Source organism: Chaetodon auriga, chromosome 9 (assembly GCF_051107435.1).
Source record: "Chaetodon auriga isolate fChaAug3 chromosome 9, fChaAug3.hap1, whole genome shotgun sequence".
In the NCBI taxonomy this organism is placed as follows: domain Eukaryota; kingdom Metazoa; phylum Chordata; class Actinopteri; order Chaetodontiformes; family Chaetodontidae; genus Chaetodon; species Chaetodon auriga.
In genome coordinates this window covers 9,040,554-9,061,662 of record NC_135082.1, presented here as the reverse complement: position 1 = coordinate 9,061,662, position 21,109 = coordinate 9,040,554, and the positions used below count along the sequence as shown (strand labels likewise).

Below are 21,109 nucleotides of genomic sequence, written 5' to 3'. Positions count from 1 at the left end.
TTCTCTAAAGAATAATTTGTATTGCTCAGTGTGTTTATAACCGAGGGCGCCTTCACTCTTGCCATTTCGTCGATAAAGAGTTCTCATTGAAATTGGGTCTTCTTGTTTCTCTTATCAGGAGACGGAGGCTACGCCCGCGACGCTCGTCTCAAAGCCCCCTCCTCTCTGGCCGTGGCCCCCAATGGCACCTTGTATATTGCTGATCTGGGCAACATCCGGATCAGAGCCGTCAGCCCCAACCAGCCTCAGCCCGGCCCAGCCGGTCTGGTAGAGATCAGTTCCCCACTGGACCAGGAGCTCTATCTCTTCAGCCAGGTACATTGTGCCTATAGAACACTGAATGTGAAATATCCAGATACTTTAGTACTATACCTTTGTCTCTGTCAGAATGAGGACAAGATCTTTGTGTGTACATCTTTGCTGTCCCAGTGTTCATGAATTTTCATTATTAACACTACACAAAGATAACACAATATGACTTACACCAATTCATGGTAAAAAAGCCAAGTGACCAAATAACGTCAGCTAGGTTAGCATCATCAGATATTTACATCTCATTCTGAAAGGCGGTACAACACATTACAACAGTACTAACACATGTTTCTTCATGTATGCATGTATAAGTAAACCAAAGTAAAACATTTACATTCACGAAGATTAATTTATTTTTGGAAGTTTTCCTACATCCTGCGATGCTATGATGACTTCCTGTTGGGTTAAATGCTTTTCAAGTCTTTGCTAGCTGACACATTGTTGATGTTTCAGTGGTGTGACACAATTAAATACTTTTCTAATGTGAAACTACAGTAGCTAGTAGTCACTGAGAACCTAGAAAAGATTACAATAGCGGCTGCAGCCCAATCCTGACAGCTGTCTGCCTCTTTTTATCCGTGACAGAATGGCTCTCACATGTACACCAAACACCTGATCACAGGCCACCACCTGTACAACTTCTCCTACGACACGGACGGCCAGTTGTCTGGACTGACGTGTCGCGACGGCCATGGGCTCCAGGTGAAGAGAGACGCTCATGGAGTGCCTCTCTGGTTGGCGCTACCTGGCGGACAGGTGTACTGGCTGTCTCTTAGCAACAGCGGAACACTTAGGAAGGTGTCAGCCCAAGGCCATGACATCGCCCACATCACTTACCATGGCAACACAGGTCTTCTCGCAACCAAGAGTGATGAAAACAGTTGGACCACTGTTTATGAGTGAGTCCACAGTATTCAGTATATCACAGTATTGTTTGTTTTTTCCTTCAGTTTCCTTCTTTCTGTGTTTTTTCTTTCTCTTTATTTTTTGCTTTTTTCTGTCATTCTTTCTTTCTTTCCCCTCCTTCAGTCGTGCTTGCTCACTCGACTCTGAGTGCGTGTGTGGACAGGGGATTGCGTATTTGTGCATGTATACTAATGTGAGCTGGAGTTTATGTTTGCGGTGTGAAATGTGAGTGCCATCTGGTGGTGCCTAGTGCATCACTGTGGAAAGCTGGACAGGCTTTTTTTTTTTTTAATTTTCCGGTTTTGTCTTTGCTTAAGTGACTGATTAGCAGAAGGATGTCTCTGCAACACTTTGATCTCACACGTTTAGCATCACACATGCAGTGCACACACAAAAGCACATCTGTGTGAATTATTCACTGCTGCCGACTGAGTCTCTGTCCCAAATTCCACAGCTGGATAATTATACGTATAAATCATAACTGACGCTCTCTCTGTGCTGATGTTTGTGCACGAGACGGGAAAACAGAGTGTCGCGAGAGTCCATACGTGCGTCTCTGTGCGTATGGCTGCTTTCATTTGTCTACGAGCATTATCTGCATGTGTTTGCGCTTGTATATCACTGTCTTTGTGGTTTATTCAACAAGGTACAACAGTGAGGGCCGTGTGACCAACATCACTCTCCCCACTGGTGAGGTGAGTGGTTTCCACAGCAACCTGGAGCGCTGGTCACGGGTGGAGGTTGAGGTATCCAACCGTGAGAACTTCGTCGCCAGCACCAACCTGTCTGCCAGTGACACCATCTACACGTTCAGACAAGGTATGGCATCATGGCGTGATGTGTGTCTTCATTCGCTCCTCATCAGTGTGTAGGAACATAAACATTAGGCCACAAATATAGCGTCCCCATGTATTCACTGGTTGATATGTAGGAACAATTATTCTCACCACAGTGCACAGACCCCCATGTAGTTCACCACAAAGTGTGCAATGCAGTGCAAGGCCGCTTATGACTCATCTGGGGGGGGACTACAGCGGAAGAAACCATACACAAATGTGTACAGAGGCCAGACTGTAAGGTTATAGCGCTGTTTAAACATTTATGACCAGCAAACTGCAATAACATGGCTGTTATTCTGGTCGGGTCAGACACACTGACCCGCGTTTCTCCTTCTTCATCAGCTGCACGCAGGAGATTCACAGCTTTGAAAAAGGATTTATTCCTTCCCATGAATAATTGACATGTGATTCTGGTATGACCCCTTTACATAACCAGACTAATGGGCAGTGAAAAAAAAAAATGGAGCTGTTTTTTTATTTACAAAAAAGAGGCAGATCCGACTGACGTGTGAAAAGTCTTAATGGCCGCGGGAAAAAACAAATGGGAAAGAGGGCAGAGATGAAAAGAGGAGAAAATGAGTGTGGAGTGGAGAAGCCGCTCATGGGAGCAGTTTCTTCTCATGTCATCCCTTTAATTGCTTTCTAGCAGTTGTCACAATGACAGGACTGCAGGGAGAGAAAAGCTGCTCCAACACACACAAATGCATGCGCACACTGCTACAGTGTGACAGAGCTGCCAGGGAAGAGTTGGAATGACCCCCTATTTTAGAGTGTCCCCCCCCAGTACACACACACACACACACACACACACACACACACACACACACACACACATTACTTTCACCACCCATGAATTCATTGTGTCTTTTCCTGCCTCTGAGGCAACAATAACCATATGTACAGGAAGAGGTTTTATGATGGTGGAGGGAATAGAAGTTACTATCCAGTTTATTAGCTGTGTTAAGTTTTATGATTAATATGTCATTTTATGATTATTTTATTATTGTACATTTTTGAAGTTTAATATTTTTATATATTTATTTAGATTTTTTTATTAAATAGAAGTTGGAAACGATGAGTGAACGAGACAAAGTGATAGTGGCATGTGTAAGTGCTGCATGAAATCCTGCGCACATATAGAGATGGAGCAGCAGCTTCTGAGAAACCTTTTGCAATGTGTGAAAAACTGTCGTGGCCAGGCAGCCCTCCTCTTCCACCCCTTTTTCTCTCTTTCTTTAGCTCTCTTTCTTCCTCTTTTATTGCTCTCTCTCACTATCTGTCCATCTGTCTCTTTTTTTCAATGGATTGAGGTTTTCTAAAGATATCAGCTCAGATAATAAAACACACATATACTAAAAGCCAGACTTGTATTCATGGCTTTCATGCAGTCTGCTGCAGTCTGATTTTTCTTAAGACTGCTTTTTGAGGGACAGCGACTGATGGTTTTTCACACTTTTTTTCGTCTGTTGCTGCGTATTTGCATCATTGTGTGCATGTGTGGTTTTGTATGTTTGTATGCGTCTCTGTACGTGTGTGACCCACCCATACGACCCCCCCCACCCCACCCCACCCCACCCCTCCAAGACCACGCTCAGAGTTCATACAGAGTCAGCGCTGACGGCTCTTTCCTTGTGACACTGGCGAGCGGGATGGAGCTGTCACTCAGCACTGAGCCCCTCCTCCCCGGGGGTGTCGGCGGAGGAGTCAGTCCCACGGCCAGCCGCTGTAACATCAGCCTGCCTGGAGACCACGCCCCCAGCCTGATCGAGTGGAGGCAGAGGAAGGAGCAGAGCAAGACTAACTACAGCACTTATGAACGCAGGCTCAGGGTAAAACACTCATCACTAACCTGTTCTTCAGCTGTCAGATGATATAGCAAACCTAGCCTTCTGAAGTCAGTACTACACAAAAGCTCGCAGTGCAGTAGGAACTTGATAAACATCTCAACACAGCCAAATACCATGGAAACCTGTGTGAATAGGTCAAACTACATCACCTCAGCCACATCTTAGAAGTGCGCCGAGTCAAGCAATTGTTGTGCAATCTGACCTTCATACTCTTCCTCAAAACTGTCACTTCTGAGTGCGTCCTGTTTGGTGGATCATACATTTGTTTTGTGCCAAACTGGAGAGCCGTTTGAGCGCTGGTACATTTTGCTGTTACGCAACATGTTAGATGTTTTGACTGATTGATAACGTCAGTGGGAGCAAGCTGATAAGTCAAATGACTCGGAACCTGTTAGCTGTACTTTCCACAGAGCATACGCCGACTGCTACACCTCCTCTCTTTTTCCTTGGCACAGACAGAACACCTCACCAACACATTATTTTATGAAATAGAAAATTTGGTCTGATATGCGCTAATTAATTAGCAATCCCCAGGACTTGGTTTTTCACTTTTTAACAAGGCATTTGATTGTTATTATGCAGGTCCAGTTTGCTCTAAATGTCACAATTAATTTATCTAAACTAATGAAATCTCGGCTTGTCGCAGACATGCCACTTCATTTATATTTGCATGTCTGTGGCCTTCTTTAGAATTCATGATTATTAATAGAATTTAAAACTTTTATTTTATCCTCCCTCTAGTTGACATTTTACTGATTTTCTTTTCAGGCACATAACAGGAACCTGCTGTCCATAGACTTTGATCAGAGCACCAGAGTAGGGAAAATCTACGATGACCACAGGAAGTTCACCCTCCATATCCAGTACGACTCGCTGGGCAGGCCCGTGGTCTGGTCCCCCAGTAGCAAATACACTGAAGTAAACATCAGCTATTCTGGTGGGGGACTGTTGTCAGCCATCCACCGCGGAGAATGGTCTGAACGGCTGGAGTACGAGAACGACAGGGTGATGTCCAGAGCCTGGGTCAACGGCAAGATCTGGAGCTACACATATGCCGACAGAGTAAGAGATGTAAAAAACATGTTATGGGGGAATGTGACAGACCGTTTTTCTCTGTGTAATACTGAGATTTGTTTGATGGCTTCACTGCCGTTTGTTTTTGTCTGTGCTGTTAGCAGAAACCTAACATTTCTGCTCTTCCTTTGTTTGCTGCTTCAAGGTTTTCACAGCTATCTGAAACCAAAACTAACGCTTAAAGTATGCGTGTTATGTGAGATGAAAGCAGGAATTTACCACCTATGTTTAATGTGTCTTTCATACTTTTGAGACAGCCGTTGGTGTCTGTACATTGTAACATTGCAGAGAGATAATGTCTGCCTTCTGTTTTTTTCAAAGTTCACTTATTGTACAGACTTTTTAAATTAATCTGCGTATATAGATGCTTGACTGCACAACAGCACCATCGCTTTGAGAGCAGTAAAATCAGACAAGATGTGCATTGTGATAGATTACATAACTCAAGCAAGAGTGCAGTGAAAAGAAAAGACAGCAGTGGTTTCCTGAAAGCGGGGTTTTACAGTAAACACTCACCTGCTTTGAAAAATTATCAGAAGTAATGTACAGTTCATGTAATTCTTAGTAAATGGAATAAAACATCCAAAGAGGTGTGTTCCTTTAAGTGTGTGACAAAGCTGGGAGCTACCAGAAGCTATAATTTCCGTCCTTGAAATTAATTGAAATATTTAATGGAATGGTACAGCCTGAAATATATTTAGTGTCAGCTTTTGGTCTAAGACAAAATTAGAGTGTAAATGAGCTTACGTTACAGAACCATCTAGGAATTAATAATACCTGCATGTATTATTAATACATTGATATTACACATTACAGTTGAATAGTAAAGTATTTTTACACAACATTGTTTTACTGCAGTTCAGACAGTCCACATAGCTACAGGTGTGCAGACGGGTTTCTGAAGCATTCCTGAGAGGTAAAATCAAAAGGAAACCCTGAACAACATTGTTGCCGTTGTCAGAGATCCACTCGTGGTGTCTTTTTTTTGTTTTTTTCTTTTTGTTTTACCGAAGTTTTAGGAATTAAATAGCCTTCAGTGATCAACTGAAAAATCAATGGTCCTCAAGCTGAAACCATGGTTGCTTTTGAAGTGCAGACGTTTTGGTGATGCAAAGTTTTCACCGAATGACATTGAAAATGAAAAAATACAGCAGACGGAGAAAGAAAAAGCTCTTCAGGCCAAAGAGCTACACTGTAATAACTCTGCTGTGCATCTGTCTGTGTTTCCTGCAGTCCATTATGCTGCTCCTGCACAGCCAGCGGCGCTACGTCTTTGAATACGACCAAACGGACCGTCTGGTTGCGGTGACGATGCCCAGCATGGTGAAGCACTCGCTGCAGTCGCTCCTGTCCATTGGTTACTACAGGAACATATACACTCCTCCTGACAGCCAGTCCTCCTTCATGCAGGACTACACCCTGGATGGGCGGCTGCTGAGGACTCAGTACCTGGGAACAGGACGCAGTGTCATCTACAGGTAGGACACAGATGACAGAAATATTACTGGCTGTTGGTTTTATCAGCTCATTTGGGGAGGCAATGCAGTGTGGAAGAGGTGACATTGGCAACAGCACTGGTTTGATTTTGATGAAACTGGGAGGTATTATGCATCTTGGCACGACAGTCAGCCACATAAAAACATAACACTGATTGGCTTGATGAAGGTGCAATAATTAAAGGCTAATCTCAGAAATTTAAAAGCCCTATTACAGCTTGAAACCTAGCTGATACTAAACGTGCCTCACGCACATGCAGCTGTCCTTACAAATTATACTGATTGGACTAATGGGGAGACTGATTAAAGGTCAAGTTTTTATCATCATACTATGTCAGACACCACTGATCTGATTTTGATGAAAGTTGGAGGACTGATTCGGGCAGCGTTCTGGCATTTAACATTTTTAATACTTATTGGCTCGATGGGGACACTACAGTATAATAAACGGCCCCATTTTTAAGATTTGAAAGGCCATAACTGCCACAGCAGCCGGTCTGATTTTGATGGAATGTTGAAGGATGATGCAACTTGTTCCTTAATAGCCAAAAGGGATCTTTGTATTATTCATGAGGCTCAGCTTGTTTATTTATATTGAATTTCAAATGTTTTACTGTACATTTCTTAGACACAGTTTTACTCCACACCTTTGACACATTTTACTAATTCATCCCCGATTCTATAAATTGTTCTTTTGTTCATTTTGCTCCTTTTTTCAAGGTATACACCAGCAGCGCGGCTCTCGGAGGTGGTTTATGACTCCACCCTGGTGACCTTCACTTATGACGACGCCTCTGGCACTGTCAAGACCATTCATCTCACCCATAATGGCTTCATAAGCTCCATACGATACAGACAGACAGGTACATATACACATGCGCATACATGCTAAACAGTCCGACAGCCGCAAAATTTAAAATATGGACAATGTGCAACGAGTGTGCAAGGTTCTATCTCAACATAAAATGAGCTAATGGGTGAAACTCAAAGCATCTGTTCTGTGTCAGGACTGCATCTTGAGCCAGATTTCTTGAGTGGTATCAAACTCTGTAGTCTGCCTTTGACTCAGCCGTGACGCTATTTCATCTGAGACTGAAGCGGCCACAGTTAGATGTGTGAATAGGGCTGAGCGCGCTCAAGTGGAAGAGATTGTGGTCTACCACAGCTGTAGATTTGAGACCACCCCCTGGGCTGTGAGCCGTGCTATCTCTTCCCCACCTCCACAACCAGACTGCCTGATCAAAGTTAACACGTGAATGTATAAATATTGGCAAATATGCGGTGGGCGACGTGTGAATATACTGCTGTGTTGCCTCTCTGCATGTGAACCTCTGCCTGAGTTTATAATAAAAAAAATAAGCTGGGGAGGAAAATCACGAAGTCTTACTGGAGGCCATCCATTATTACCCTAATAACATGACAATTGTTTCACTTCTGATTTGGAAAATTAGTTAGAAAGACATTGCACTTCATAAATTGCAGTATTACCCTGTAATGGCATGACCATCAATGGGCCCCTTTAGCTGTGGCAGTAGATCCATTTGGATTCCGTCATTGTTAGTACGGTTCACCAGTTGCCTCAAGTAGCAGTCTTTGCAGGGTGACAGCCCTCTCATCTCTGCTGCTGGTTCACCTCACATAGCTTTGTGATTGGCTCACCATAATCAGGTGTCAGTAATCTGCGAGCCACAGCTCTGTGTGTGTTTGTGTGTGTGTGTGTGTACGTATATTACTCATGTTGTGGAGACATAAAGCTATTTACACAGTCAAATTGTGCGGACTTACCTTCTGCATGAGAACAAAATACAAATCCCCATTTAGGATAAGGTTAGGGTAAAGGTTATGGTTAGAGTAAGTCTCCAAGAAATGAATGTAAGTCAATATAATGTCCTCTGAAGCGAAGGAAACGCGGCTCTGTGTGTGTGTGTGTGTGTGTGTGTGTGTGTGTGTGTGTGTGTGTGTGTGTTTATCGCTTTGCCCTCACTGTGAATAGACTCTCACCTTCCTTTAACTGATCTCATTTCAGCAGAACAAACGGAGCCTTGGAGAGAGGAGAGATAGTAGTAATTGTCCCTTGAGAGGACACAAGGAAGAGTAGGGACCAAAAAAAAGGAGAGATGGGGATATAGAGAGGTAGGTGAGGGAGAAAAGGAACAGAAAGGGAGAGGGAAAGATGACAGCTTGGGGAAGTGACAGCTAGAGAAGCGAGACGAACAGACTGCGAGTTCCCTAGGGCTGTAGAAAAGCCTCCACATCACTCTCAGTGCTTCTGCCATTTTCCCATTAGCGCAGGTTTAGAATCAACATTCCACAGAAAATAAAAATAGAAGATGTAATGCTGATCCAGCTCTCTACAGTCTCCAAAGCAAGACACTTAGTCATTTTAACTGCAATCAGAGTCATCTCAAATAGCACCATAATGGTGTTTCATTAGCAGGCCTTTTTCCAAATGGAGGATGAGCTGTAGTAGCGAGCAGCAGAGGTGATGAATGGTGTTGTTAAAGTTGATGTTCTGACATTAAGGAGCACATTGGCCCATCATGGCTATTGTCTTTAGATTTCATTATCTCTCCATATTAAAGGTCACCACTGGAAATGCCATAGAGGTGTGGGGATAGTTAAGATTGAATGGATTGCACTGCGTGTGTCTGTGTTAATGATGTTGAATTAGTCCATGATTTGAATTAATTAGCCAGGCTTGTAAGTGTAGCATGATGGCCAACTGTGAGGGCCGTGTGGGCAAATGCATGTGTGGTATGAAGGTGTGTACTTCGTGTGCATGCTAATGTGTGATTCTGAAGCTTAAATATCGTTCTGTTTGCTCTGCATAGGTCCCCTGACAAGTCGGCAAATCTTCCGCTTTAGCGAGGAAGGCTTGGTCAACGCCAGGTTTGACTACAGCTACAACAACTTCAGAGTGACGAGCATGCAGGCAGTCATCAATGAGACCCCTCTACCCATTGATCTGTACCGTTACGTGGATGTATCGGGACGCGTCGAGCAATTTGGCAAATTCAGCGTCATCTTTTATGACCTCAATCAGGTGGGCAGAATATTTTCAACTAAAATTACGCACAAGTTAGGATACCGTTATCAATGTAGCCCCATGTGCCATGTGATATTGTCTTAAAGCTGCGCTAAAGATTTTTACACTTTAGCAATGGATCAAATGACTGTGTGTAAGAATTATCACGTAGCTCTACGAAGTGGTCTACCATCTTTCAGCTCTTTGTTTTGGTTTCATGGCCTAAGCTTAATTGTTCTGTTTCATTCTCACAGCTCTAATCAACCGCAATAGCAAATGCTGCTAAACCCACTGTACGTTAACGGCACAGAACTAAACAGCAGACTGATGAAGTTAGCGACTAGTTGGTGAACAGCTAAAGAGCTACAAAAGATAGTTCCTTCAGAAGTTGGTGGAGACCAAAACAAAGCTAATGAGTGAATAATCAAAACGTTCTCACTCCCAAATCTTCACATACGTGCTTGGTTAGTGGCCCTACACTTCAATCAATGATGCCCTGAGCTTCAGTTTGCACAGGTTGCCCTGGTTAAGTTAGAAACTGTAAACACACCACGTGTAGTTAGCAACATTTGGTTAGACTTTCACAATAATAAATGTGGTTAACATTGTGAAACTGCTAGGCACTAAAATTACGTGGTTAGGTTGAGGAAAAGATCATGGTTTGTCTCAAAATCGGTTACGTATGTTAGCTATGTAAATTTAACTTACGTACATTTGGCTATTTCAATTACAAAAGAAATCAGTGATCACTTTTGATCACAGGACCCAAACCCCAGATGAAAGTCCTGTGCTTGATCCATCTAGGCACTTTTTTTTCTTGCTCTTATATATATTTTTGTAAGATTTATACAATTTGACATGTCTGCTGTCCATGTCATATTGGCAAAATTGACTTAGACATCTTTATAAGATGTTAATATATCTATGTTGTGTAGATTCTGCTGCATGAAGCTCTTCTTTACATGTTTGTGTTCAGGGGCATGGCTAACCCATCTCATGTGCGGTTGTCTAGGTGATTACCACCCATCTGATGAAGCACACCAAGGTATTTAACTCCTATGGTCAGGTGGTCGAGGTCCAGTATGAGATCCTGAAATCCATTGCCTACTGGATGACCATCCAGTATGACTCTGCAGGGCGTACAACCACCTGTGATATCAGGGTGGGCGTGGACAACAATGTGACTCGCTACACTTACGAGTACGATGCAGACAGCCAGCTGCAAAGTGCCTCAGTTAATGAGCGGCCTCAGTGGCGCTACAGCTATGACCTCAACGGGAACATTAACCTGCTCAGCCATGGGACCAGTGCTAGGTAAGTCACTACCCACCAGCAATATTTTTCAACAGGTGATGTGTCAATACGATGTCACAACAAGTGTATTGCATGTGTTATTATCAGATTTTTGCCTTGCTAGCAGCATGTCTCGAGGGATACCAACATCAATTGGTCAGTTTCTATCAGGACTGAATGATCTCAACTATGGGATGGATTGCCATGATTTTTTTTACAGATGTTCATGGTCCCCAGACGATAAATTCAACTGACTTTAGACATTAATATCCCTCTCAGGATGAGTGTTTATTACTTCAGTGATCCCCTAACCTTTCTTCTCATGCCGTCATCAGGTCAAATTGAATTGATCAATACTGGTTTATGACCATTAACCAGAAAAAAATGGCATTCCCATTATCCTTAGCTGGACTTTGTATTTAGTGCTAGTTAGAAAATGTTAGCATGCTAACATGCTAAACTAAGATGGCAAACATGGTAAACAGTATACCTGCTAAACATGAGCATCTTAGCATTGTCATTGTGAGTATGTTAGCATGCTAATCATGGCTCAGAGTACAGCCACGTACAGCTGCTAGCATGGCTGGAAACTCTTATTCTTGCTGTTATATTAATGTTAAACGTAGTTCACAGCAGTGTTTCTGTACACATGTGTTTGGTTTAATTTCAGACTGACGCCACTGCGTTATGACCAGAGAGACCGCATCACCCACCTTGGCGAGTTACAGTACAGCGTGGATGATGATGGCTTCCTCCGCCAGCGAGCAAATGATCTGTTCGACTACAACTCCAACGGCCTGCTGACCCGCGTCTTCAACAGGGTGGCCGAGCGCACCGTGTGGTATCGCTACGACGGGCTGGGTCGACGTGTGGCCACCAAGAGCAGCCAGGGCGAGCAGCTGCAGTTCTTTTATGCTGATCTGTCACACCCCACCAGGGTCAGCCACTTGTACAACCACAGCAGTAATCTGATCACATCGCTGTACTACGACCTACAGGGCCATCTCATCGCCATGGAGCTGAGCAGCGGAGAGGAGTACTATGTCGCCTGTGACAGTGTGGGGAGCCCGAGGGCAGTTTTCTCAAGCAAGGGTCGACTGGTCAAGGAGATCCTCTACACCCCTTATGGAGAGGTTTACCAGGACACCAACCCTGACTTCCAGCTTGTCATTGGATTCCACGGGGGCTTGTATGACCCCCTCACACGGCTGGTCCATTTGGGCAGGAGGGATTATGACACGCTAGCCGGTCGATGGACTTCGCCCAATCACGAACTGTGGGGCGAGCTGAGCAAGGAGCCGAAGCCGTTTAACTTGTATGCCTTCAAGAATAACTGCCCAGTAGGGAGAGTGGAGGAGGTGACACAGTTTACAACAGGTGAGCTTCACACACGCACACACACTCATTCACGCTGAATTAGTGACTGACTGACTGAGATGAGGTGGCACATTACAGTTCTCACACAGATACAGACAGATAGTATTTCACTCAGTAGCACCTACTCCCACACACTCTTAGGTGGGAAACATCTGCCATAAAGAGTGAGCAAACGGGGCTCGCAGCTAACCACAGGTGAGCTGTGTGTCAGAGAGAGAAGATGTGACAGACAGAATGTACCGGCAACAGAGAGGACAGCCATGCCTCTGATCAGCTTGTTTTTTAACACGGGCTGTTATGTCTTGTTCCCTCTGTCTGTCAAGAACACACTGTTTCCCCGAGAGACAAAATAGAAACTCAGGCGATGGAAAGAGATGGAATAGGAGAGTAGGAGAATGAATATAGGATGTCGGTGGGAGGCGTATGTCCTTCTGGTTAATGGAACATTCATTTGGCCTGTCACGTTTCCCTGCAGCAGGATTGTTTATTACAAAAGGATTCTGTTTGTCAGGGAAACACCAGCCGAACCATCTCTGCCCTGTATTATGTTCATATATTGTGTGATTTCCTGAACAAGGTGTTGTTTCTTTGACCTTATGACTTTTTGTTTGCTTCACAGTATACACATTATATTCTTTCACCCTCCTTGCAATTTCTCTTTCTCTGTGTGTGTGTGTGTGTGTCCAGACATCGGTAGCTGGCTGCAACTGTTTGGTTTCCAGCTTCATAATGTTGTCCCCGGTTTCCCGAAGCCTGATGTGGGCAGAATGGAACAAACATACGAACTGATGAAGACCCAGACCAAGACACAGAACTGGGACTCTAGCAAGGTGAGCTCTCCACCACAACAAACCGCAGTCAGCGGCAGCAGCAAGGCTCTTTCCAGTCATGTGATTGTTCACGTTTATTTCATCTCTCTCTTTTCTCTTTCTGTACAACATTTAAATACTTTTGGTGGCTCGTATAAATACTGCCGATGTGTCAAATAAAATTCGAGGCTACTGGCTAACCCCACCCGTCATATAAAACCACACTTAGCTGTTAAGTCTTATGGGCTGTAGTAGCTCGTCTCGTGCTTGATACGCTATCTTAAGACAGACTGTGGGTAAGAAGGTGAGAAAGACTCCACCGTCATGGAAAGTGACATTGGTAAATAAAGTGTGACATTATTAAATGAAATGAGATATGAAATGAATGGAAAAAATAGCATGATTAGATAAAACTGAATTTTGGGAAAAGGTCCGTTTGAAATAGAAATCTTTATAATTATCATTATTTCTGTCATAATTACTGATGGATTTAAGAATGTCGAACGCTTAGGGCTCCATACTCTATAGGTTAAGTCCTGCAGTCCTCTAACGAAGCTTAAAGGTGATCTAAGACATTTTTGTGACATTAATGGTTCTTCCTAATGGGCAAAATGGCTGAAATCAGCACCGCGTTAATAATAAGAATGTTTTCCATTATCAGTGTGAATGCTGAAAAGATTAGTGAACTAAGCAATTAGTCAATAGACAGAACACTTTTGATATTTAATACATTGTCATTAAAGTCACATCAGGAAGTGCAATTAATAACATTAATAAGTAATAACGTTAATTATGGCCACATTTTGCCACTTTCAAGGCCCTGGACCTCCTTAGTAGGAACAGTCTCAGCAGGAAAAGCGCAGTTGTTACTCATAACGTTAACAACGTCTGTGTTCTATTTAATTGTCCCAGTAAGTCATGACAGTGTGACAGTGAGCTGGCATCAACAGTACCAGGAGCCTGAAAGTGAAGCAGCTAAATGGATTTCAGCCATTATTAATCTGATTATTCACACCTGTGTGTTTCCACTGCGACAGACTAAAACGTTTTCTGTGAAAAAGACCCTTTGTTCATATGTCCAGCAATTTATTGGAACACACTAATGGAACATCGCCATCATCAATGTGGCACCTGTGCTTTTCCTGTTCAGACAAAAATGTCTGCTGTGGAAGAATCTTGGATCACAGATGAGCCTCTGACTCGACGTTATCTCGTGCAGTCAAACTCTGTTACATTGTTTGTTGACCAGTTGTATTTTTGTTCCAGATGGTTCTGGGGATCCAGTGTGAGCTGCGCAGACAGCTGAGGAGTTTCATCTCTCTGGAGAGGTTGCCTCTCGTCTCAGAGCCTGTCGGCTCAACTTGCCACAGACCGACACGTCCTCCTCCCTTCGGCTCCCGCCCCTCTCTCCTCGGCCCCAGCATCCGGTTTGCCGTCTCACACAGCCGTGTCAGCGCTGAAGTCATCGGCGTAGCCAGCGAGGACAGCCGCCGCGTGGCGGCCATTTTAAACGGTGCAGTCCACCTGAGCGGGCTGAGCTTCACCGTGCACGGCTGCGACACCCATCACTTCCTCCAGTCCCGGCCAATTGAGGAAGACCTCGCCCTTGGCCTAGGAGTCGGTGGGCGTGTCCTAGAGAACGGGGTGAACGTGAGCGTGTCTCAGATGAGCGCCATGGTGAACGGCAGGACTCGACGATTCGCTGACATCACTCTTCAGCAGGGGGCGCTGTGCCTGTGCGTGCGCTACGGCGGGAACGAGGAGGAGGAGCGGGCACGTGTGAGGGAGGAGGCGAGGAAGAGAGCGGTGGAGGGGGCTTGGGAGAAGGAGAGGAAGAGGGTGGATTTAGGGGACGCAGGTAGCAGGGCGTGGAGCGAGGCGGAGAAGCAGCAGCTGCTGTCCGGGGGACTTGTTCAGGGTTACGACGGCTACTACTCCCTGCCTATAGAGCAGCAGCCGGAGCTGTCCGACTGCCCCTCCAACATCCACTTTATGACACTAAGCGAGGTGGGGGGCAGGTAACAGAGACACACGAGCAGCCCCCCACCCCACCAAAGACTGCCTGTTTCTACTCTACTCTGATTTGTTCTACTGTTTCTATACTGTATCAAAAAAAAAGAAGACGACGACAGAAGAAGAACAAGAAGAGAGATTGGGGGAAAAAATGATTTCCAAATGCCTTTAATTGTGACAAAATGATGGTATTTTATTATTATCGTCCAGTTTCTCCAATTTCTAACAGTGGCACAAGCAGTGTGGTTTGGCTGTGGCTTTGCTTTTTGTATCCTGACTGGCCTGGGACTGACCGACCGACCGACCGACCGACTGACCGACCGACCGACCGATGGACTGACTGTCTGTCATTTGCTGTTTCAACACTGTTCATCTTTTTGGACTCTGTTCAAATCCACTGAACCATAGAGGTGAAGACTTTAGGATTGCCAGTGAATAATCCTCTTCATGACTCACATCAAGAACTCTCCGGTTGCCATTTGAGTTCCTACATGGTTTACCTCGGATATACTATCGTTTACATATTGTGTAAGAGAGGCCTTGTCGACTCTGACACTCCCCTTTAGAGAAGGAAGCCTCTCCTGGTTTTCTGCCTCTGGTGTGCTCCAACAGTAGTTTGTATGAGTGTGTATACTAAAATCAAGAATGTACATAGCCAGTGCTTTCACACTGAAAAAAGTGCTCAACTGGAAATTCTGTTGTTCATAAGTAAGTGTCAGTATTGTTAATCAATAGAAAAACAGTTACATTTTTGCAAAGAATTATACATGGCTATAGTAAATATTCTCGCTGATAAATCTGACTTTATTGGGTTACAATGCTGATTAAAGTTATTATGTGTGAATTACCAGATTGCTCCCTGAGATTTCGTCGGCATTGTTCCTTATTATTTCTCTCTGCGTCTGCTCTCTCTCTCTCTCTCTCTCTCTCTCTCTCTCTCTCTCTCTCTCTCTCTTGCTCTTGCTCTCGCGTCCTCTCTGTCTCTGTGCCTTCCCTCCACACATTTGTTGTGCACTCTTTGTTCTTGTTTCTGGGAGTTTGTAACTTTCAAATCTGTGCTGTCATTATCACCCATCATTATGGCTCAAACTGAGATATGCATGAGAAACCTGCGTCTGTCAGAAGAAGAAGAAGGAGGAAGACAGAGAGAGAGAGAAAGAGAGAGAGTTAGGGAAAAAAAAGCACAGAAGAAGGGAAAAAGAAATGTGACAGCTGAGGCTCAGTGAGTGGGTGGTGAGTGCAGAAGGGGCAGGACCTGGAGTTGGCTGTGCTGTTCTCTACAGCTTGTCTCCTCTCATTAAGAAATGCCAATCAGACTACATGTGAACCACTTCCAAGCCTCTCCCCCCCCCCAAAAAAAAAGTTGAAAAAGAAAGTAAAGAAGTTTGTTTTTCTTTTTTTTTTTTTTTTTAATCTAGCTACCACTAATCCACCTCCCCGTCCGTCTGCCTGTCCCCCACTCGCCTCCCTCCCGTCGTCACTCCGCCATCTGCCCACCATTAATTGTTTGTGTTTCTCTCCTGGGCTGCGGATGACAGAGCCACACAATGCATATGTTCTGACTGCGAGCAGGTGATATACGTTCCCGACTAGCACTCTGCTGATCGGCTGCGATGCACCTTCCCTTCTAAACCATATGCTCCGCGAGATACTGTCCAACCTCATCTCAGTGGTGAAAAGATGGAGGGTCCGGTTGCTAGGAGACCGCTGCACTGAAGAATTGTCTGGGTTGAATAGATGCTCTCCCTCTCTCTCTCTCTCTCTCTCTCTCTCTCTCTCTCTCTCTCTCTCCCTCTCTCCTTCCCTCTCTCATTTTTTTTCATGCAGAGCCAGTAATCAATCAATCAATCAGATGAATGACAGATTTTTTCCCCCTCTTTGGAGCAGTCAGCATTCTCTCCATGGAAATCAGCGCTTCAGTACGTCAAACTGAATTTTTGTTCCGCAGTATATGTGAGACGGAGGCTGGGTGTGAGAGTGGCTGTGTGTGCGTGACCTCATTTAAAAGAGCTTATTTCAACCAGTATCATTTATTTCCTTTGCCATTCACACAACCAAATTGCATTAAGAAAACAAAGCACAACATTTGTTGTCAACTTCTGCATGCAGTAATGGATATTAATGTTCGAGCACTTGAATATTTTACATCACATCCCTGAAAGTTATGAAGCACTTTGCCGCATGTGCAGAAGAAAAGAGAGAGGCATCGGCAGGAAAGATCTGAGTCAGTGCTAGCACCTAAATGACTGGGATTTAACACACAGGGGCTGATAAATTGGAGCAAAATGAGAAGTACTGTGCACGCAGTGTGCAAAATGGAACAGTGGGCAGGATTTTTGCTCATAATTACGTCAATGATGAGTTCAGGGTTTGCCCCTAACCGAGAGCTTGCCGCACCTCCTTCTTGTTCCTGTTTTTGTGTCCCTTAGCAGCTGGCAGTGGCCGCTGCTGGAGGTACGGGCTGCTGTGTGTCGGCGACAGGCTCTCACCAGGCGTCTGTGCCTCTGTGTATGTTAGTGCTCGTCTCTGAGCGGTGACAGGGTAGAGCAGAGGCATTGCAATTCCTTGTCCAGGCTTCTGGAAAGCTGCTATCAAGTTCTTGATTTGCCGGAAATATCGTTTCTGCACACCAGGAGTGGTCTGAAACACAAGAAAGAAATAAAAAAGGCAGAGGAGAATTTAGCTTCTCCATCTTCACATCAAACCCCCCGCGGGAAATGAAGAGGACAGTGCAGCGCTGGCTTGAGACAAGCTCACGCAGATTCACCTTATGAAAGGCATCAGATTTGCTAAAAGTAGAGGCAGAAGCAGAAGTGCATTGTGGGCTGGGAGTCATGTGGATTATATTTTTATGTATGTGGTCCACACTGAGCTTTTGTTTAAGAAAATAAAAGGACGCAGCGATAAATAAGATGATGCAAAAACTACTGAGCAAGGATGGAGAATATACTCAAGGGCTTTTAAAGCTAAATTAGGAAAATTCTGGTTGCAGCATCCTCTGGAAGCGCTCACTCCCCTGGGCTTTTTTTTTACATTTTGTTAGTCAACAAAAAAGCATTTATTTTAGGATTTACGTGTGACATGTAAGATGTTCAAAGTGCAGCATTATCTCGACAGCTTTGACTGAATGAAACTGAAATAACACGCGGATCATTTTTAAGAAATGATCTGTGGCTTTAAAGAAAATAAGTTGTTTAGAATTCATCATCTGCTGCGACAAAGGTGTTATGCCACTAATCTAACACTTTTCTTCTGGCTTTAGAGAAATCCAGCTTTATCAAGGCTCTTTCAGGGAGTCTGGCATTACTTCTAATTTTTAATCAATTTTGTTTGCCCACAGCTGCTTAACATTTAATATCTCTAGATCACGATGCATTAAACCTTTCACAGTATTATAATTTTGTCAAGTAAGGACTATTTTTAAAAGGCTTGTTATTTGTTTCCACTGCGTGCAATCAATCACGCTGCGAGAAATGGTGAAAATCTGCTTTTTGAAATCATTTAATCAAACGCGGCGAGCACGAGGCACTTTGGATGTTTCTGTCTCCAGCCACAAGTGTCACCTCTGTTCCCCAGAATATTTCATTAAAGTGATTGATATTGCACATGAATAATGCAAACTGTTATTGAGCTTGTGGTGAAATTCGTGTAATTCAAGTCTACTCCCCCTATCTGTTCGCTTGATGCTGTCAGTGAAAATGAGTGAGGGTGAAATGTAGTTACAACAGCATGTAGCTTAGTTGTCAGAGAGAGACACAGCCCTCAGATGTCTCTATACATTCAAATCTCTGGGTGTTTGCCAACTCTCAGCGCTCAATTACATATCCCATCAGAAATTCTGTCAAATGCAATTCTACGTTTCCCATCTCTGGAGTATATGCTCATGCTGTGGTATCTTAAATTTTAGTTGGGGGGGGTGAGGGGGGACTATCTCACAGGGTGTTATTGGTAAAGGAAAAGAAATGCACTCATTTCTCAGCACTGTCACTCCTGCAAAAACCCATGTAAGCTTGCTGCGTTAGGCTGGCACCAAAACAACCCGCACAGCTAATGAACAGCAACCAAACCGAGGCGGATGTTCAGCTGTGACGCCGGTTCTGTCGAGTTTTAGGGTGCGGAAAGAGTTTGCACAGGATAAGAGCAAAAGAAATAAGATAAAATGTCTCACTTCTGCAGCCCATGAGCCTGCGTCGTCCTTGTGCAGTCTGTAAGTGTAGACGTAGCCGTGGCTCCTGCACACACACACAAACAACTTTGACCCCCGACTTCATCTTTCAGCTTAATGAAATAAATGTTTGCCCATACTGTTGCCATTATCACTCCTACGGGACTCTCTTTTCACACTTAATACCAAAATGTGGTGGCCCATTGGTATGCTTGAGCCTTGGTGCCTTTATTTTTTTAATGTGAGAAGATCAATAATCTCTGTAATAGTAGAAAATAGGGTTATGTGTTGATGCGATTACTGAGGTCTCATAGAGGCAGGACAAAGACAGATACTGCTCAGTCTGGGTTTATACTCACAGCACACACAGGCAGTAGACGCCCGGTACAGAGTCACTGTTACGGACCAGGTAGCACCCGTCCCGCCCGTCCTGGCCCAGCCGCCTCTCGCCCTCTTCTTTGCCGATGGGTCCGTGGTAGACAGGCAGGTTCTCCATCACGGCTCCTCTCCACACCTGTGTTTTGTTCTGCTCCTGAGTGCCAGCTCTCTTTCTTTTTACTGCAGGCAAGCTTTTTGTTCTTCACTGTGAATGCTCTAGACTGGGAGCACAGCTAAGGCAGCTGTCCAGCCTCTCATCTGACGGTCGGTTCTTGCCGTTTCAAATGTTTGTTAGGAGGCCTGAGCTTTTGGCACGCCGGCTCTCTGACTTTCCACTTTTCACCTGCGCTGATAGCAGCTCTCTCTAACCTCTCATATTTATGTCTCGGTGCTCAGCCTTCCTCCTGTCACTATGAGGCACATGCATGTGCACATGCAGACGTAAAATGTGGGTTTGTGCATCTCTCAGGAAATGATTGTATTTTTCAACAGGAAATAACTTCAAAGATTCTAACTGAATATTTCCACAACAATAGAAAGCACAAGAGAGGGATAAAAAAAAAAGCAATATCACCCTTTTCGAACAGGAAAACGTATATTGTTGTTATGTGGTGACTTGTGCTGTTTCCAGCTCAATTATCTGGAGGCCTCACTTTGTTTTCTTATGAACAGGAGTTTGCTTACGTTGTCTGTTTCTGCCACAGTTTCTATGAATTATGATGCATGGTTTACTGAGCAAAAATCAGCAGCGGGAGATGTTTTCTGATACTTTACTTACAGCAAGTGAAAGTACAGATGTATTATCAGCAAAATGGATCTCAACATATCCACAGTGAAATTGCTCATTCTGCACATAAATGTCATATATGACATTATTCGATTAATACTGATGATCAATGTGTCAGCAGGATTTTGCAACTGATTGAGGAGCAGCTGGTTTTACTTGCTTGTATACAGTTAGTTTAGTTTTTAGAAAAATCTTTTTTTTTCCTTTTCTCAAATTTTTAGATTAAAAATTTAAAGATTTAAATTGAATACATTTTGATGGAGGAGCTAACAACTCATGTTCGGCGGTCCCAACTCAGCTCTGTTTTCACAAAAAGGTCACAAAATCCAAAAAGTTTGGGAGAACTGGTTGAATGTATAATATGTGTTTATGTCCCGTCTTAATTTGAAAAGTCACTGGTCACTGCTTTACCTCTGTCAAATCAATGTCGCGGAGTAAAAGGGACAGTATTTCAATCTGAAGTTTAGAGTGGAAGCATAAAGTACCCCAAAATTATACTGAAGCACAGCAGTGTAAATGTACTTAGTTACTTTCCACAACTGGAAAATTTGGATAAAACATCAGCAGTGCTTCTAATTTGTCCCCTTAAAGACAAACACAAAAAGAATAAAAAGACTCATTTACATGTTAAATGATGATGTCAGAGGGAGACGTTGTGCCAAGCCAACAAAACATCTGTCTCCTGCTGTTTAAGAGTTCTCGATCCTTCTCAGCTCACATTTTCTGCTCACACTTCTACACCGTTCCTATAACCACGAACTGCACAGCATATAACACCTTATTCAGTC

At 44.0% G+C, this 21,109-nt stretch overlaps 2 protein-coding genes across 2 annotated transcripts in view; one reads left to right on the top strand and one right to left on the bottom strand.

Moving 5' to 3' along the window:
* The window catches only part of tenm1 (teneurin transmembrane protein 1), a 163,966-nt gene extending 148,110 nt beyond the window's left edge, over positions 1-15,856 (top strand). Inside the window, exons 27-38 of the mRNA XM_076739613.1 lie at positions 119-315; positions 898-1,211; positions 1,865-2,037; positions 3,642-3,886; positions 4,673-4,966; positions 6,212-6,456; positions 7,195-7,337; positions 9,306-9,517; positions 10,512-10,813; positions 11,463-12,169; positions 12,857-12,999; positions 14,245-15,856. Of these exons, the coding sequence (XP_076595728.1) occupies positions 119-315; positions 898-1,211; positions 1,865-2,037; positions 3,642-3,886; positions 4,673-4,966; positions 6,212-6,456; positions 7,195-7,337; positions 9,306-9,517; positions 10,512-10,813; positions 11,463-12,169; positions 12,857-12,999; positions 14,245-15,000 (3,731 nt within the window). The 3' untranslated portion in view covers positions 15,001-15,856. The remainder of the gene's footprint in view (positions 1-118; positions 316-897; positions 1,212-1,864; positions 2,038-3,641; positions 3,887-4,672; positions 4,967-6,211; positions 6,457-7,194; positions 7,338-9,305; positions 9,518-10,511; positions 10,814-11,462; positions 12,170-12,856; positions 13,000-14,244) is intronic.
* A 1,152-nt stretch (positions 15,857-17,008) lies between these two features.
* LOC143325905 (SH2 domain-containing protein 1A-like) lies at positions 17,009-19,948 on the bottom strand. Its single transcript, XM_076739280.1, has 3 exons — positions 19,516-19,948; positions 19,160-19,223; positions 17,009-17,631 (listed from the first exon to the last, which is right to left on the bottom strand). Exons 1-3 carry the CDS (start codon positions 19,650-19,652, stop codon positions 17,368-17,370), a joined length of 465 nt encoding a protein of 154 aa, XP_076595395.1. The 5' UTR covers positions 19,653-19,948; the 3' UTR covers positions 17,009-17,367.
* Positions 19,949-21,109: the final 1,161 nt, after the last annotated feature.